Here is a 20,198-nt window from a genome sequence, read left to right on the forward strand (position 1 = left end):
ACCTCTGCGTACCATTTCCATTTCCATCACTGCCCCTAATGTGCAGGGAGTGGATACGAAAATGGGATAACATATAACGTGTGAACGGGTGATTGATGGCCGGCGTGGACTGAGTGGGCCGAAGGGATTGTGTCCATGCTATATTTCCAACTAAACAAACTGACAAACTAAACTAAACCATGAAAATGCCAGATTCCCATTTAAAACACACACTTTATTCATGAATGCCTAACAGGCAAAGAACAACTGGTGTACATACTAGTTGGGCCTTTATATGATTACTAGGCTATGTGGATGAGACTTAACTGCCTCCTCAACCCACGAGTAAATGAAGATAGACAATAAACAGCAGACGCACGGAACTGCAGATGCTGGAATCTTGCGTAGAACACAAAGTGTGGGAGTAACTTAGCGAGTCAGACAGCATCTCTGAACGATGTTGCCAGGCCACATTTCGAGTCAGGATCCTTGTTCAGCCTTATTGTAAGGACGCAACCCCAAAAGTCACCAATCCACGTCCTCCAAAGATGCTGCCTGACCCATTGCTTTACTCCAGCACTTCGGGTTCTAGACAATAAACAACAGCAGAGCTGTTCTGGGAAATCAGCGCACCAATTTCATCCAAATGTCACCAAAGGTGTTGCACAAATTGCAAAGAATTAACAAATAACACATAATCTATTATTTTAATGATCTTGAATTACTTAAAAAAAGTAAAATTTGATGTTTAAATAATATAAAAAATTGTCAGACACAAGGATCTGCAGATGCTGGTTTTCAACAAAAGACACAAAGGGCTGGAGTAACTCAGCGGCTCAGGCAGTAGATCTGGAGAATATGGATCGGTGACGTTTGGGTCAGGACACTTCTTACATTAAAGAAAGGCTTCTATATGTGGAACTTGGAATGGGATATACCTTTGGAGCACTTAAGGACTTTCATATTTTACAACAGGAGCAATAATGGAAAAGTTAATGTAGCATTGAATAAGACCGAGTTGCTCAGCTGCAACAGTGCCTATTACTCCTTGAGAATGCGTCATTTTTCTTGCTAGGCAAACCAATGTAAATTAGAACAGGGGAAAGAATACTGACTTCATATATTACAAAGCAGTTTGGATTGCGATTAAAGTTATTTGTACAAAAAACACCAGTGAAATGTGGTAGTTTGGTTAAAAATGTATTCTCTTTGCAATCCTCCACTTGATACAGCAGAACCTGATTTTGTCTGAATAATATTTTGACAAGAATTTCAAAGCAAACACCATTCCACCGCCCAAAATAGTACCGAAGCCAGTGGGAGGCGGCAGCGGTAGGCAACGATAGCATAGGCCACGGCAGCGGCAGACAGCGTCAACTACAGGCCAGGGCAACGCTCCCCCCCCACCCCCACCCGATAGGCTCCGCCTGAAGCCGTCCCCCTCCCCCGGCTACAGAACGCTCCCCGCCAGCGCCCGACAGAAGCCGCCCATCACCCCCCCCCCCCCCCCACCGGCCTCCACCTGAAGCTGTCCCCTTCCCCCCGGTTGCAGGACGTTCCCCCCCCACCGACAATCCCCGCCTGTAGCCGCCACCCCGCCTGTAGGATGCTCCCTGCCCCCCCCACCCACCCGATCCCCTCGGCAGCCCCCGCCTGAAGCCGTCCCCCTCCGCAAGCTGCAGGACTATCCCCCCCCACCGCCGGGCCCCCCTTCTCACCTTCCCCATCCCCCATCCCCCGCCTGAAGCCATCCCTCTCCCCCAGCTGCAGGATGTTCACCCCCGCCCATCGGCCCCCGACAGCCCCCGCCAGAAGTCATCCCCCTCCCCTGGCTGCAGGACGCTCCCCACTGGTCCCCAGTCGGGAGGGGCAGCGGTTACTACGACAGCTATAGGCCACGGCAGTGGCAGGGGAAGGCAGCAGCAGGGGTAGGCAGCGGCAGCGATAGACCACGGCAGCGGTACGCCACGGCAGCGGTAGACCACGGCAGCGGTAGACCACGGCAGCGGTAGACCACGGTAGCGGCAGACCACGGCAGCGGTAGGCCACGGCAGCGGTAGACCACGGCAGCGGTAGCCCACGGCAGCAGTAGGCCACGGCAGAAGCGGTACGGTCACGTCGGAGTCACGGCAGCGGTAGACCACAGTGGCAGAGCAGGCAGCAGCGGTACGCTACGGCAGCGGGACCACGGCAGACACACGGCAGAGGTAGACCACGGCAGCGGTAGACCACGGCAGCGGTAGACCACGGCAGCGGTAGACCACGGCAGCGGTAGGCCACGGCAGCAGTAGGCCACGGCAGCGGTAGACCACGGCAGCAGTAGGCCACGGCAGCGGTAGACCACGGCAGCGGTAGACCACGGCAGCTGTAGGCAGCGGCAGCGGTAGACCAAGGCAGCGGTAGGCCACGGCAGCAGTAGGCCACGGTAGCGCTCCCCTCCCTTCCAACCGGCCCTCGAGAGGTCCCACCTGAAGCTGTATCCCTGCCCCGGCTGCAGGACGCTCCCCTCTCCCCCACCTGCCCCCCACAGCCCCCGCCTAAAGCTCTGCACCTCCCCAGGCTGCAGGACGCTCCCCACACCGGCCCCCGACAGCACCCACCTGAATCTGTCCCACTCCCCTTGCTGCAGAATGCAACAAGAGACACAACAAGAAAGAACTGAACTGAATAAATCTCATCTTTAACATTTAAATTGTTGTTACATTATAAGAGTTATTCACATTTTAAAGCTTTAATAAATACCTTTTCTACTTGCTGTGCCCGTCAGCTGTGCCTGCGCAGTAATACCTGTGTGGTCTATGTCACAATGGGAACCCAATGGGCGGGAATGGCTGCGCCGCCGGAGAGCCGCTAAGAGTGCATGAGGGGGGTAGAGAGGTGGATGGAGTGAGTGCGTGGGCGGTGGGGTGGGGAAATGGCAAGGAGCGGAGTGGGAGTGAGGGGAGGATGGGGGATCAGGATCGTCACAACGGGAATCCGTCAGCCGCGCCTGCGCAGTTAGGGGCTATGGGTGAGTGGTGCAATATTGCATTGGGGGACCAGGCCTCCCGTGTGAGAATGGGACCAAATGGGTCCCACTTAGTCTAGTTGCTTCTTAAACGTTGTGATAGTCCCTGCCCCAACTATTTCCTCCGGGAGCTCATTCCATAAACCCACCACCTTTTGTGTGAAAAATGTACCTCTCAGATTCCTACAAAATCTTTCCTCCTTCAGTATTGTCAGGGGAATAGATAGGCATTTCTGCGGCCGCAAACGAGACTCCAGGATGGTGTGTTGCCTCCCTGGGTGCAAGGGTCAGGGATGTCACTGAACGGCTGCAGAACATTCTGGAGGGGGAGTGTGAACAGCCAGTTGTCATGGTGCATATTGGCACCAACGATATAGGTAAAAAAAAGGGATGAGGTTCTACAAGATGAATTTAGGGAGCTAGGAGATAAACTTAAAAGTAGGACCTCAAAGGTAATAATCTCTGGATTACTACCAGTACCACGGGCTAGTCAGAGTAGAAATAGGAGGATATTACAGATGAATACGTGGCTTGAAAAATGGTGCAAGGGGGAGGGATTCAAATTTTTAGGGCATTGGAACCAGTTCTGGGGGAGGTGGGACCAGTACAAACAGGACGGTCTGCACCAAAGATCCTAGAGGAGCAAGATAGACCACTCCTCGAAAAACGCGTAGTATGACGTGTGTGATCGTCGACGCCATTTTTCGAGGCATTTATTGGGCTTCCCCCACACTGTCATGGCGTCCTGGTCTAAATTTCATCTCACTGCTCTGCTATCAATTGTTCTAATCGTAAATCTAAACGACCCAACCTGTCATTCTTTAGGTTCCCCAATAAAAAAGAAAGGTGAGAAAATATTTTTATTATTTTCAGTCGATATTCTGTCGTGAAAATGTTATTTTCTGTTCTCCCATCAACGGCCATTGGGAAACTGGGTTTGTCGGTACATTAGAAAGTTATTAGACTTATTTTTAATAGTTCTTTACTCACCACAATAATAAAGACAATTTTAACACTTCTGTACGTTTTTGGTTTTGTTTTGTAAAGTGTCTCCACAATATGGCCCGCGGACACATTAGGTCCAGTGACCAGGAGATTTTTCGAGCTCAGATTCAAGTCCGAGAATGGGCGGCTGTTACCCATTATATTCCTCGAACATAGGGACATAGCAAACAACACTCACATACATACAAGACATCACAAGCAAAGATCACAAGCCCGCCGTGAAGAAGGGTGCAATCAAATATTATATAACTCTGCTCTATCATCTTTGAGTGCAATGGTGGGTCGGGGGGTTCGGTGGCGGCGACCGCAATCAAAGATACGAGTGGAGCTCTGCTCTATAATCTTTGGTCGGAATGGGACGGCTGCGCGTTATAATGTGCTATCGTTCCACTCTCCCTCTCCCCCTTCTCCCTCTCCCCCTTGTCCCTGTCCCCCTTCTCCCTCCCCCCTTCTCCCTGTCCCCCCCTTTCCCCTTCTCCCTCCCCCTTCTCCCTCTCCCCCTTCTCCCTCCCCCCCCTTCTCCCTCTCTCTCTCTCGCTCTCTCTCTCTTTCTCTCGATCTCTCTCTCCCCTCTCTTCTCTCGACCTCTCTCTCTCTCTCTCTCTCCCCCTCTCTTCGCGATCTCCCTCCCTTCCCTCTCTCCCTCCCTTCCATCTCTCCCTCCCTTACCTCTTCGTGAGAGTTGGCAGCTCTGCTATGCCTTGGGTCCAAAAGAGAATAGATAGAAAATACTTAATGGTCTTTGTAAGAAGATTTTAATAAGCTCTTCTACATTTAAGGTAAATTGACATCGAGGCAAAACGCATTTTCAATATACAGGTCTCTCCACACAACTGAAAACAATTGCATTTAAGTGATATATCATCCATTGTTCAGGCAAGTAGCACTAGGTTACAATAAACTTCCTACATATTCCAGGAATTCATCTCATAAAAATGGGAGAGGCTTAAATGCATTGTAAAATCATAAATCCATGTTGACCTGGACTAATCCTTTTACTGCTATCCAAATGCCCCATTATTACATCTTTAATAATTGACTCCAGCATCTTTCACACCACCAAAGTCAGGCTAACTGGTCTGTAATTCCCCGTTTTCTCTCTCCCTCCTTTCTTGAAAAGTGGGATAGCATTAGCTATCCTCCAATCCACAGGAACTGATCGTAAACCTATTGATCATTGGAAAATAATAGAAACATAGAAACATAGAAATTAAGTGCAGGAGTAGGCCATTCGTCCCTTCGAGCCTGCACCGCCATTCAATATGATCATGGCTGATCATCCAACTCAGTATCCCGTACCTGCCTTCTCTCCATACCCTCTGATCCCCTTAGCCACAAGGGCCACATCTAACTCCCTCTTAAATATAGCCAATGAACTGGCCTCGACTACCCTCTGCGGCAGAGAGTTCCAGAGATTCACCACTCTCTGTGTGAAAAAGGTTCTTCTCATCTCGGTTTTAAAGTATTTCCCCCTTATCCTTAAGCTGTGACCCCTTGTCCTGGACTTCCCTAACATCGGGAGCAATCTTCCTGCATCTAGTCTGTCCAACCCCTTAAGAATTTTGTAAGTTTCTATAAGATCCCCTCTCAATCTTCTAAATTCTAGAGAGTATAAACCAAGTGTATCCAGTTTTTCTTCATAAGACAGTCCTGACATCCCAGGAATCAGCCTGGTGAACCTTCTCTGCACTCCCTCTGTGGCAATAATGTCCTTCCTCAGATTTGGAGACCAAAACTGTACGCAATACTACAGGTGTGGTCTCACCAAGACCCTGTACAACTGCAGTAGAACCTCCCTGCTCCTATACTCAAATCCTTTCGCTATGAAAGCTAACATACCATTCGCTTTCTTCACTGCCTGCTGCACCTGCATGCCTACTTTCAATGACTGGTGTACCATGACACCCAGGTCTCGCTGCATCTCCCCTTTTCCTAGTCGGCCGCCATTTAGATAATAGTCTGCTTTCCTGTTTTTTGCCACCAAAATGGATAACCTCACATTTATCCACATTATACTGCATCTGCCAAACATTTGCCCACTCACCCAGCCTATCCAAGTCACCTTGCAGTCTCCTAGCATCCTCCTCACAGCTAACACTGCCCCCCAGCTTAGTGTCATCCGCAAACTTGGAGATATTGCCTTCAATTCCCTCATCCAGATCATTAATATATATTGTAAATAGCTGGGGTCCCAGCACTGAGCCTTGCGGTACCCCACTAGTCACTGCCTGCCTAATGAAGAACTCAACCATATTATGGTCACTCTTGCCGAAGGGGGCACGTACAACAAGATTGCTAACTAACCCTTCCTCATTACTCAATACCCAGTCTAAAATAGCCTGCTCTCTCGTTGGTTCCTCTACATGTTAATCATATGTATAAATATATATGTATGTGTATATATATGCATGTATGTGTATATATGCATGTATATGTATATGTGTGTATATATGTATGTATATATATGTTTATATGTGTGTATGTATGCATATAAATGTATCCATATGTATGTGTGTATTTGTATGTGTGCATATGTATGTGTATACGTATGTATGTATGTGTATATATGTATGTGTGTATATATGTATGTGTATATATATGTGTGTATAAATATATATATGCATATATATATTATTACTATATAATTATATATATAATTGCCTTTATGGTTTATGTATATCATCTTACAAGACAAATAAATTAATAGTGATTATTTAAATCAAAGTTGCTTCTGATCCATGAGAATAAACTTGACTATCTCTAACTTGCCTCTCACACACAGACACACATTCATATAAATATATATATGTATACGTTAAATTTAATTTTGTGCAGTGTGTGTTAAAGCAATACAATGCAAGGGAAACTACGCAAAGGAGGGGGCTGTTCCCGCTACAAGATACTCGAGGATCTTTGCTTTGGATCAAAGATTATAGCGGAGCTCTATAATCTTTGCTTTGGATCACAGCGGGCGGCATACCGGAAGTCGCGTGTCGCATTAAGAAATGGCGGCCGTGACGTTCCGTCACGTACTACACGTCAGCCCATTGAATTTCGAAGGAGTGGTCTATCTTGCTCCTCTAGGATCTTTGGTCTGCACCTGGGCTGGAATGGAACCAATGTCCTTGGGGGAGTGTTTGCTAGTGCTGTCGGGGAGGATTTAAACTAATGTGGCAGGGGGATGGGCACAAGAGCAGAGAGGCAGGGGGATGTAAAATGAGGGTAGAAGCAATAGGTAGCAAGGTGAAAAGTAAAAGTGGCAGGCAGACAAAACCAGGGCAAAAATCAAAAAGGGCAACTTTTCAACATAATTGTATAAGGGGTAAGAGCGTTGTAAAAACAAGCCTGAAGGCTTTGTGTCTCAATGCAAGGAGTATTCGTAATAAGGTGGATGAGTTGAACGTGCAGATAGCCATTAATGATTATGATATAGTTGGGATCACGGAGACATGGCTCCAGGGTGACCAAGGCTGGGAGCTGAACATCCAGGGATATTCAATATTCAGGAGGGATAGAGAGAAAGGAAAAGGAGGTGGAGTAGCGTTGCTGGTTAGAGAGGAGATTAACGCAATGGAAAGGAAGGACATAAGTTTGGAGGATATGGAATCGGTATGGTAGAGCTGCGAAACACTAAGGGGCAGAAAACGCTGGTAGGTGTTGTGTACAGGCCACCTAACAGTAGTAGTGAAGTTGGAGATGGTATCAAACAGGAAATTAGAAATGCGTGCGACAAAGGCAAAACAGTTATAATGGGTGACTTCAATCTACATATAGATTAGGTGAATCAAATTGGCAGGGTTGCTGAGGAAGAGGATTTCTTGGAATGTATGCGGGATAGTTATCTAAATCAACATGTAGAGGAACCTATGAGAGATCAGGCTATTTTAGGCTGGGTATTGAGTAATGAGGAAGGGTTAGTTAGCAGCCTTGTTGTACGTGCCCCCTTGGGCAAGAGTGACCATAATATGGTTGAGTTCTTCATTAGGATGGAGAGTGACATTGTTAATTCGGAAACAATGGTTCTGAACTTAAAGAAAGGTAACTTTGAGGGTATGAGACGTGAATTGGACAAGATTGACTGGCAATTAATTCTAAAAGGGTTGACGGTGGATATGCAATGGAAGATATTTAAAGACTGCGTGGATGAACTACAAAAATTGTTCATCCCAGTTTGGCAAAAGAATCAATCAGGGAAGGTAGTGCATCCGTGAATAACAAGGGAAATCAGGGATAGTATCAAAGCGAAGAATGATGCGTACAAATTAGCCAGAAAAAGCAGCAAACCAGAGGACTGGGAGAAATTCAGAGACCAGCCGAGGAGAACAAAGGGCTTAATTAGGAAAGGAAAAATAGATTACGAAAGAAAACTGGCAGGGAACATAAAAACTGACTGCAAAAGTTTTTATAGATATGTGAAAAGAAAGAGATTAGTTAAAACAAATGTAGGTCCCTTGCAGTCAGAAACAGGTGAGTTGATCATGGGGAACAAGGATATGGCGGACCAATTGAATAGCTACTTTGGTTCCGTCTTCACTAAGGAAGACATAAATAATCTGCCGGAAATGGCAGGGGACCGCGGGTCAAAGGAATTGGAGGAATTGAGTGAAATCCAGGTTAGTCGGGAAGTGGTGTTGGGTAAATTGAATGGATTAAAGGCCGATACATCCCCAGGGCCAGATAGGCTGCATCCCAGAGTACTTAAGGAAGTAGCTCCAGAAATAGTGGATGCATTAGTAATAATCTTTGAAAACTCTTTAGATTCTGGAGTAGTTCCTGAGGATTGGCGGGTAGCAAACGTAACCCCACTTTTTAAGAAGGGAGGGAGAGAGAAAACGGAGAATTACAGACCAGTTAGTCTAACATCGGTAGTGGGGAAACTGCTAGTCAGTTATTAAAGATGGGATAGCAGCACATTTGGAAAGTGGTGAAATCATTGGACAAAGTCAGCATGGATTTACGAAAGGTAAATCATGTCTGACGAATCTGATAGAATTTTTCGAGGATGTAACTAGTAGCGTGGATAGGGGAGAACCAGTGGATGTGGTGTATCTAGACTTCCAGAAGGCTTTCGACAAGGTCCCACATAAGAGATTAGTATACAAACTTAAAGCACACGGCATTGGGGGTTCAGTATTGATGTGGATAGAGAACTGGCTGGCAAACAGGAAGCAAAGAGTAGGAGTAAACGGGTCCTTTTCACAATGGCGGGCAGTGACTAGTGGGGTACCGCAAGGCTCAGTGCTGGGACCCCAGCTATTTATAATATATATTAATGATCTGGATGAGGGAATTGAAGGCAATATCTCCAAGTTTGCGGATGACACTAAGCTGGGGGGCAGTGTTAGCTGTGAGGAGGATGCTAGGAGACTGCAAGGTGACTCGGATAGGCTGGGTGAATGGGAAATGTTTGGCAGATGCAGTATAATGTGGATAAATGTGAGGTTTTCCATTTTGGTGGCAAAAACAGGAAAGCAGACTATTATCTAAATGGCGGCCGATTACGAAAAGGGGAGATGCAGCGAAACCTGGGTGTCATGGTACACCAGTCATTGAAAGTAGGCATGCAGGTGCAGCAGGCAGTGAAGAAAGCGAATGGTATGTTAGCTTCCATAGCAAAAGGATTTGAGTATAGGAGCAGGGAGGTTCTACTGCAGTTGTACAGGGTCTTGGTGAGACCACACCTGGAGTATTGCGTACAGTTTTAGTCTCCAAATCTGAGGAAGGACATTATTGCCATAGAGGGAGTGCAGAGAAGGTTCACCAGACTGATTCCTGGGATGTCAGGACTGTCTTATGAAAAAAGACTGGATAGACTTGGTTTATACTCTCTAGAATTTAGGAGATTGAGAGGGGATCTTATAGAAACTTACAAAATTCTTAAGGGGTTGGACAGGCTAGATGCAAGAAGATTGTTCCCGATGTTGGGGAAGTCCAGGACAAGGAGTCACACTTAAGGATAAGGGGGAAATCCTTTAAAACCGAGATGAGAAAAACTTTTTTCACACAGAGAGTGGTGAATCTCTGGAACTCTCTGCCACAGAGGGTAGTTGAGGCCAGTTCATTGGCTATATTTAAGAGGAAGTTAGATGTGGCCCTTGTGGCTAAGGGGATCAGAGGATATGGAGAGAAGGCAGGTACGGGATACTGAGTTGGATGATCAGCCATGATCATATTGAATGGCGGTGCAGGCTCGAAGGGCCGAATGGCCTACTCCTGCACCTAATTTCTATGTTTCTATGTTTCACCTTAAACCTGTGCTCTCTGGTTCTTGATTTGGACCAGTTGCAGGCGGGACAGGGAAGATTGGCTGATGCCAGTGTAAAGAGAGTTGCAGTAATCTTGGCGGATTACTGTAAATGTGTGGATGATCTTTTCGAGGTCATCAAAGTGGAGGAATTGTTTTATTTTAGCTATCGTCCGAAGCTGAAAGAAGCTAGCTTTTACCACAGCATTGACTTGTTTGTCAAATTTCAGTGCTGAGTCAAATATCACGCCGAGGTTTTTGACGTGAGGTTTGAGTAGTGGGGTAAGGCTTCCAAGGCTGCCTGCTATCATTTTGATCGAGTCCGAGGGGCCGAGAAGGATGACCTCAGACTTACTCTCATTTAGTTGGAGGAAGGTCTGGGCCATCCAGCACTTTATATCCTCGAGGCAGCGGGTAAGGTTAAGTAGATTTGATTGTTTTTTGGGCTTCAGGGGGAGATAGAGTTGTGTATCGTCTGCGTAGCAATAGAAGGAAATGCCGTGCCTTTCAATGACTTGGCCTAAGGGGAGCATATACAGGGAGAAGAGAATGGGGCCAAGGATGGAACCTTGTGGAACCCCACAGCAGAGATTAACTGGGGAGGAGAAAGAGTTGCCTATGTTAGTCGAGAAACTCCTACCTTTGAGGTAGGAGATGAACCAGCTCAGGGCAGTGCCATCAATACCAACCCCGTACCGGAGACGGTCAATTAGGATGGTGTGGTCGACAGTGTCAAATGCTGCGCTGAGGTCAAGAAGGAGCAGGATTGCACAGTCGCCGGAGTCAACGGTGAGCAGTAGGTAATTATGTACCTTCAACAAGGCAGACTCTGTGCTGTGGTGAGCCCTGAAACCTGATTGGAAAGTTTCCAGGATAGTGTTTTGGTGAAGGGAAGGCATAAGTTGACTTAAAATTACCTTTTCAAGGGCTCTTGAGAGGAAAGGCAGTTTAGAAATGGGTCTGTAGTTGCTTGGCAAGGTGGGGTCGAGGTTAGGTTTTTTCAGGAGTGGCTGGACCACCGCATGCTTGAAGCAGGTAGGTACAATGCCAGTGGCCAGAGAGCTGTTGAAGATGGCGAGGATGCTGACAACAAAATATAGCCAACAAAATACAGGTGCACAACCTTTATATCCGGTGTTCCAGAAACCGAAAAGCTCCGAAAACCGGCCATTTTTTCCAGATGTCGTCTGCGCACCAAAGCTCGCGTTTGGCGCCAAACTTGACCCAAAACGACCCACGGTCAACCCAGGTCTGTACTACTGTAGCGGCTGCCTCCTCCCTGGAGACCGGGAGACGCTTAAACATCTGTAAATCATTGCTTAAATGTTAGTCAGTTAGTTTGGAGGGCTTTTATGTGAAGGGGGGTGAAGGGGTAAACTTTAATTCTTAGTCCCCTACCTGGTCGGAGAGGCGGGGAGCGGTCAATGCCTTACCGGGTCGCTGTGCAGTAAGCTCCGCAGCGCTGTGGCCGGTGGGGCTGCGGGCGGTGCCAGTTGTAGCTCCGACTCCGGCAACTCTATCCCTGGCTGCGAGGCGCTCCAAATCCAGCGCGGCCCGCGGCCGGACGCCCCAGCTCTGCGAATGTCGGGAGTCGGCGGCGTCGCAGCGCTGGGATACCAGCGGGGTTCGGGCAATGCCTTACCGGGTCGCCGTGCGGCAAGCTCCGGAGCGCTGTGGCCGCCGACACACAACATCGTGGAGCGTCGCTGGATTTGGAGCCGCGCAGCCAGGGGTAGAGTTGCCGGGGTCGGAGCTCCAACCGGCGCCGCCCGCGGCCGGACGGAGCCCCCAGCTCCGCGGCTCCAAATCCAGCGACGCTCCGCGAATGTTGGAAGAAGGCGGCCACAGCGCTCCGGAGTTTTCCGCACGGCGACCCGGTAAGGCATTGCCCGCTCCCCGCTGGTATCCCAGCGCTGCGACGCCGCCGACTCCCGACATTCTCGGAGCTGGGACGTCCGGCCGCGGGCCGCGCTGGATTTGGAGCGCCTCGCAGCCAGGGGTAGAGTTGCCGGGGTCGGAGCTACAACCGGCGCCGCCCGCGGCCGGACGGAGCCCCCAGCTCCGCGAGGTTGGGAGTCGCCGACCAGGTAGGTAGGGGACTAAGAATTAAAGTTTCCCCTTCACCCCTACCACATAAAATCCCTCCAAACTAACTGACTAACATTTATGCAATGATTCTCCCGGTCTCCGGGGAGGAGGCAGCTGCTCCAGACTTTTCAAGCCGCCCGCGCTACCTACCTAATCTACGCTAAAATTCTTCCATTCTGAAATCCAAAAATGTCCGAAATCCGACAAGTGTCTGGTCCCAAGGCTTTCGGATAAAAGGTTGTGCACCTGTACATGATTCGTATCACAAAATCTGACCTTTGATTTACTGTGTGTTAAATTTCATTTAGTTTAGTTTAGAGATACAGCACAGGCCATGTTGACCATCAATCACCCATTCACACAAGTTCTATATTATCCCACTTTCCCATCCACTCCCAATAGTCGGGTCAATTTACAGAGGGCAATAAGCCAACAAACCTGCATGCGTCTGGAATGTGGGAGGAAACCGGAGTACCCCGAGGAAACTAACACCAACACGTAGAACGTACAAACTCCACACAGACAGCACCTGAGATCAGGATTGAGCCCGGGTCTCTGATATTGTGTGGCGGCAGCTCCACCAAATGTGCTTAACCTTAACCTTGTAACTTTCTAAACAAAACATATTTGGATTTTTAATTTCTTGTCAGTGCTATACTTGACTTTCACCTACTTGGTTTGTTACTGTGTCTTCACAAGAGATCTTCAATGGAAAAAAACTGTATACTGTGATATTTTATCACAATTAAGCCCTCTGGAATCTGACCAAACTCAAGGCTAAGAGATCGAGCAATTATGATTCAACTTTGAATGTTCTTTTAGTTGAAACAAATTACAGCTTCTGTAGAATCATCAACTTTATGGAATGCCCCAGGGAACAGTGGAAGATTGAAGTAATGACAAGGTCACAGATGCAGGCAGCAGAGGTGACAGGAATACAAGTATTTTTTATATATACCCAAGAGGTTTTACTCAGTTACTTAAAATGCCATAAACATAAATAGTGTTCCATCTCTACATTATCCTGGTGACAGCTGGCTTAAAAAATTAACATAGTGCAGCCACGGGTTCTTTACCAAGCAGCACAATGGCTTTATTATTGGCAGAAGAAATCAATGTATCAGCAACTGTAAATTTCAGGATGTACTACAAGCCTTCTAGGTCTAACATTATATCCAAAAGCATAGCCAAATATCTTTGCAACATTTGATGTATAGCAAATATATCATGTTCTGAAACACTTTTCACAAACTAAAATCCAAAAATTATGCAGTAACATGTGTCAATCGAGTAACAAACCAATACTAGCAACTTTGATTCGGGACTTTACTAATACAATAGTTCTGTTTATAGAATCTGTAGTTTTTTGTTTAAGGCTGTGGTTATATAGAGTCATACAGAACGGAAACAGGCCCCATTGGCCCAACTTGCTCATGCCGACCAAGGTGCCCGATCGACACTGATGCCGCCTGCCTGTGTTTGGCCCATATCCAGCCAAACCTTTCTTATCCATATACCTGTCCAAAGTTTTTCATATTAAATGTTGGTACAGTACCTACCTCCTCTGGTAGCTCGTCCCATATACCCATCAGGTTCCTATTAAATCTTTCCCCTCTCACAAGTTATAGTAGAATTAGGCCATTCGGCCCATCAGGTCCACTATGCCATTCAATCATAGATGATCTCTGCCTCCTAATCCCATTTTCCTGCCTTGTCCCCAAAACCCCACCCTCCCCATCCCCCACCCTTCTCCCATCCCACCCTCTCTCTCACCCCTCCCCCTCTCCCTTCCTCCCTCTCCCCTTCCTCTCATCTTCCCTCTCCCTCTCACATCCCCTTCCCCTCTCCAACCCCCGTACCTCTCCCCCCCCCATCTTCCCCTCTCCTCTCCTCCCCTCCCCCTTCCCCCTCCCTCTCCCTCCCCAATCTCTCCCCTTTCCTTCTCCCCTCTCCTCCACCCTCCCTCTCTCTCCCTCAACCCCTCACCCCCCCGTCACCACCCCCCACCCCTCTCTTCCAGGTAAGTCCCCCTCCCCAGGTACTTTCCCCCTCTCTCCCTTTAATCCCCGTTCTCCTCCCTCCCCCCTCCTCCTCCCTCCCGGTCCCCTCTCTCCCTCCCCCACCCGGCACCACCCCTCCCCCACCCCCCATCACCCCCCCCCCCCCTTTCCCAACCCCTCACCCCACCCCCTCCCTCCTCCCAGGTAAGTTTCCACAGGTAAGTTTCTTCTATTTTAATTTCTGCCTCCCCCCGGGCCCTCGGTCTTCCCTCCCCCGGCACCAGGATGCCCCCCCCCCCCCCCCCGAGATCCTGGGGTGGGGCGGGTGAGGAAGGAGACTGGGGGGATGGAGGGAGAGGAGAGGTAGGGAGCGAGAGGGAAGGGAAAGGGGGGGAGGTGAGGAGGGAGAGTGGAGGAGGAGGGGGGGGGATAGAGGGAGAGAAGGGAGGGAAGAGGGGTTATGGAGGGAGGGAGGGAGGGAGGGAGGGAGGGAGGGAGGGAGGGAGGGAGGGGGAGGGAGGGACTCAGGGTAGGGGAAAGGAGAGGAAGGGAGAGGTGACAGAGGGAGTGGGGGAGGGGAGGAGCACAGGGGAAAGAAGAGGGAGGGTTAAGAGGAGGGGAGGGAGTGCTGGAGGGATGAGGGGGAATGGAGGAGGATAGGGGTAGGAAGAGGGATGGCGAGGCGCAGTTGGGAGAAGGTTGCCAAGACACGTGTCACAACAGAGATCTCTGGCGTCACAAAGGGAACCCCTTAGCTGCGCCAGCGCAGTTGGGGGCTATGGGTGAGTGCTGGAATATTGTGTTGGGGGAACGGGACCCAACAGGTCCCACTTGGTCAAGTCTCCTTTAAACTTTGTCCCTCCCAACTTAAAGCTATGCCCTCTAATATTTTAATAGTTAATTGGAGGACCTTTAACAGCATTGATGTACAGAGAGATCTTGGGGTCCACAATCATAGTTCTCTGAAAGCAGCAACATAAGTAGACACAATGGTAACAAAGGTGTATGGTATCCCTGCCTTCATTGGGTGGGTATTGGGTATAAGATTCAGGAAATAATTTTGCAGCTTTATAAAACTTTAGTGAGGCCACATTTTCCAGAATACTTTTCCCAGGTATAAATGTCTGACTAGAGGGTTTATATATATATATATACTCAGAAGTATAACTTTGTTGTTTTTAAATTAATTGAGGCAATTTATTATAAAGAGTATTAATTTAACATCACATAAACATCTCAATATTTATTATTTGCAGTGTTTCCTCTCACAGCATTTCAAGAAATTATGAGAGTGCCCCTCCCCCTCCCCTCCACTATCTTTCATTTTGAAGAAGGGTTCAGACCCAAAACCTGTTCCTATTCTGCAGAGATGCTGCCTGACCCGCTAAGCATTTTGTGTCCATCTATGCTTTGCTCCTTGCCACATGTCACTGTCATGCTGTAACCAGCCGAAAGATCATTTCAAAAAGTGAGGGACAATTAAATTGGTAATCACCCATCCCGTGCCCCATGAAGGAACACTTTCCTTTAACCCGACATCACCTGCAGTTGCAGGTAGAAAGGATTTCTCTAGGATAACCAATCACCTGGCAAATTCATATAGTCAACCTTTTGTACAAGATCACATTGTTCTAAAACCTAAGGAATTTACATGATCTTTACATTTTGGGACAATCATTGACACCTTATTGTCAATTGATCAGGAAGCATTTAATACAACCATTTTTTTGTGCCCCACAGCTAATATTTGATGTTTCTGTTCACATTCTAATCACCATGTCAACCTGATGCCCAAGTACATGGAAATCAAGCTGTATGAGTCCACACCATTTGAGTATTCTTGTAATAGACTATTAAAGAAGTACATTACATGCCCTCCCCACATTGTAGACACAATTATAAATTTTAAAAAGCACAAATGGGTTTCCCCACACTATAAGTGACTTACCTCTGAGAGATGGCGCCCCATGCACCATGCTTGTTTGTAAGAATGTTGAGGATTTTTTGCTTTAACTGGTTCGCTGTAACATGATCACGATGCTTTGCAGCACTAATGAGATGATCACACATCTTCTCCTCTTCCCTTCTGTCCGCCGTATACTGTGCACACTGGGACTGTTGGTGAAACATAAAAGGGTGGACTCAATCAATGCAAAGGGCACATTATTGAAACACTTTAGCACAATAAGAAACGCATAAAAATAATTAAATAAATGCAGCCCAGATAGACGAGTAGAATTAGATGAATGTAGTGAAGTTTCAATCTGCAGTTTAAGTCTTAAAGCATGGCAACCTGAATTGGTAATATGGTTCAATTAATTTTAAAAGGTTTTCATGAGGATAAAATACAGATGATGCTTTGTCAGCAGTGAGAATTAAACAAAGAAATGTGGTTAAAATAATTTCTGAACCTGCAGAAAAATAAGTCTTCCAAATTCGTGCTGTCTGGGAAAAGTAGCCAACGTAATCAAAGATTAGTCCCACCCCAATTATTTCTTCTTCTCCCCGCTCCCGTCTGGCAAAAGGTACAGAAGCATGAAAGAGCGCATCACCAGACTCAGGAACAGTTTCATCCCCCCTGTTGTCAGGTTTCTGTACTCTCCTTCCATAAGCTAAGGTACTGTCCGATTCACCTCTACCCCATTGCGGACATTCGACTTTGTTTCTGGAACTGATGCGCTACAATGCTGAGAATTATATTCTGTACTCTGTATCTTCCCATTTGCTCTACCTATTGTACTTGAGTATGACTAGATTGTATCTATGTAGGGTATATCTGACCTGTTTGGATTGCAAAACAAAGATATTCACTGTACTTCGGTACATGTGACAATAATAAACAAAAACCTAAACCTAAACTTATATATATATATATATATATCTCTTTAAGGAAGAAAAACCATACGGGAACTCTACTGTACCTCGATACATGTGACAATTATAAAGTTAAATCTAAAATGTCATGAAGCAGACAACTAGAACTGCAGGTGCCGGAATCTTGAGCAAACAAACACATGGTGCTGGAGGAACTCAACACGTCAGGCAGTATCTCAGAAGAAGAGTTCCAACACGAAATGTTGCTTATCCATTTCCCCCAGAGATACGGCCTGCCCCATGGAGTTCCTCCAACACTTTGTGTCCTACGTCATGAAAGAGCTGACGAGGCTGGATTGTGCTGACTACTGCCAACGACGTTAAGCCTTCAGCCATTTAAACGATTTCCAGACTTAAGAGCATCAACTCTGAAGGCTGATTGCACCAATTTGCAGCAGAACCCAGTATTAATGGAACTCCTTGGCAGTGCACTGGGAAACTAGCTCTTGGAAATTGTCAACACAGACCTGACAGAATCAGAGAATGACTTCAAAGGGAATTATAAAACAAAGACTTAGGAGGCAATGGGAAATGTTAGCTACTCTAAAGAAATTATTTTGCTTTACATCAATGTTGTTGATTATTTATAAGCTATTATGTGGCTTTAGTTATGAGGTGAAAGTATTTTTTTAATTATTTATTTTTGCTTTAAAAAAGTTTTTCAACAACACTGATATTTAAAAATGTCAGATCATGCAGCTAGTGGAGGCGAATAAGTTCTGCGCCCAGCTTTGTTACTGTCAGAGTTTAGCAAGAGTAGGTTAGTTCAGTTTTGTTTCTTGTCACGTGTACTAAGGTACCGTAATTACAATCAAGCCATCCTCAGTGGATGGAGCTGTACAAGTTGTTGGTGAGACCACACATGGAATATTGTGGCAAGATCCAGTTGCCCAGCTATAGGAAGGATGTCACGAATTTGGAAAGGTGCAGAAAAGATTCACCAGGATGTTACCTAGATTTTTCTTGAATTTTTTGGGAGAGCTTGGATAAGCTAGGGCTTTTTTCTTTGGTGCGTAGGGAGCTAAGGGGTGACCTTATTGATGACGACAGGCATAGATAAAGTGAATTCTTACATTTGTTTTCCCAGAGTTGAAGATTCTGAAACCAGAGGGCATTGGCTTAAGATGAGAGAGGAGAGATTTACGAGGGACCGCAGGGGCAACATTTTCACTCAGATGGTAGGCCACACCTAGAATGAGTTGCCAGAGGAATCTATAGAATTGAATAGATACAATTATGGCTTTCTAAAGATATTTAGACAGAGGATGGATAGGAAAGATTTTGGAGGACATGGGCAGATGGGACTAGCTCAGTATGCTAACTCTGTCGGCATGGACAAGGTGGGCTGAATAGCCTGCTTCCGTCCTCTCACTTTAAGTCTATGCCCTCTAGTTGTAGAAACTTCTACCACAGGAAAATGACTGGGCGTTCACTTTATCCATGTCCCTCATGATTTTGTACTTCAATAAGGTCACCCCTCAGCCCCCTAGGTACCAACAAGGTCACCCCTCAGCCCCCTAGGCACTAAAGATAAAAGTCTCAACCCACTATAACCAAAGTACAGCAAGTCCAAGGAAATATCCAGGTGAATCTGTTGGTTGATTCCTGGTCAATCCTCTCATCCCAGGAATTAATCTGGTGAATCTCTTTTGTACTGATTCTAATGTGACTATATTTTTTAGGTAAGGGAAATAAAACTGTACAGAGTGTTCCAGGGGAGATCTCACCAAATCTCTGTACAATTGCAGCAAAACCTTCCTATTTATAAATTCCAACCCCTGGCAATGAAGGGCAAAATACTGTTTTAACTATTTGTAGGACCTTTTTGTCTGGTAGCTTGTGATTCATTATAAGCTCAGAGCAAAAGCCAAGGCCTTCGTCCATGTGTCTGTTTGAGTAGATCCTGACTGCCTCTCCTTTCATGGATTCCCTTCAATTTCAAGTCAAGAGTGTTGTATTGACATGTCCTGACATAGAACAATGAAATTCTCAACACTATGAGAAGAATCTGTGTGTGTTATGCTTATCAGCTGACCTTCCCATACACTTCACCCACTATCCTATTTAGATCACAAGCTGGACACAAAAAGCTGGAGTAACAGCTGGTCAGGCAGCATCTCTGGAGAAAAGGAATAGGTGACGTTTCGGATTGAGACACCCGATCCACAAGCTTTCAGTTGGATATTGGCCTTCAGCTGAGAGCTGCTTTTTCCCCCTCGAGGTGTGGTGGGGATTCCAGTAGTGATTACTTGCCTCCAAGATTATTCACATCAAACCAATGGTCGTGTTTTTTTTTCCGAGAACATTTTATTTTCGGAAAACTAACAATCCCCTGTTGGGAATAGGATGCCATCACCTCCTACAATGCAAAAGCAGGAGGCAGTTCAAGCAACATCGAAGCATCACTCCCTGACGAGCTCAATGCGTTCTACGCATGCTTTGATTGGAAGAACACTGATGTGCCTTCCCGAGCCCCCATACGCCCGGATGGTATTACAGTCACAGTCACAGAGGCCGACGTCAGAAGATCCATCAGGGGGGTGAACCATCGGAAAGCGCCTGGACCTGATGGTATACCCGGTTGAGTTCTCAAAACCTGTGCAGACCAACTGGCCGGGCTTCTTACGGACATTTTCAACCTTGCACTGCTGAAGTCTGAGGTTCCCATCTGCTTTAAGAGGGCATCAATAATGCCGGTGCCCAAGAAGAGTAAGGTGACTTGCCTCAATGACTATCGACCTTTGGCACTAACGTCCGCGGTGATGATGTGCTTTGAAAGGTTGGTTATGGGGCATATCAATTCCTACCTCAATAAGAACCTCGACCCACTGCAGTTCACCTACCGTCACAATAGATCCACGGAGGATGCGACCTCATTGACTCCCCACTCCGCAGTGGACCACTTGGACAATAAAAACACTTACATCAGGCTGTTATTTATAGACTACAGCTCTGCGTTCAATACTATCATCCCCTCCAAGCTGGTTTAGTTCCGGCACCG

At 46.9% G+C, this 20,198-nt stretch overlaps 1 protein-coding gene across 3 annotated transcripts in view; it reads right to left on the reverse strand.

Annotated features, from left to right (window-relative positions):
* Positions 1-20,198, reverse strand: part of nbeaa (neurobeachin a) — a 534,111-nt gene that overhangs the window by 263,070 nt on the left and 250,843 nt on the right. For all 3 annotated transcript variants that reach the window (XM_055636835.1, XM_055636837.1, XM_055636834.1), the window contains one exon: positions 16,272-16,438. In XM_055636835.1, the coding sequence (XP_055492810.1) occupies positions 16,272-16,438 (167 nt within the window). The remainder of the gene's footprint in view (positions 1-16,271; positions 16,439-20,198) is intronic.

This window comes from Leucoraja erinacea, chromosome 6 (genome assembly GCF_028641065.1).
Source record: "Leucoraja erinacea ecotype New England chromosome 6, Leri_hhj_1, whole genome shotgun sequence".
NCBI classification, from domain to species: Eukaryota; Metazoa; Chordata; class Chondrichthyes; order Rajiformes; family Rajidae; genus Leucoraja; species Leucoraja erinaceus.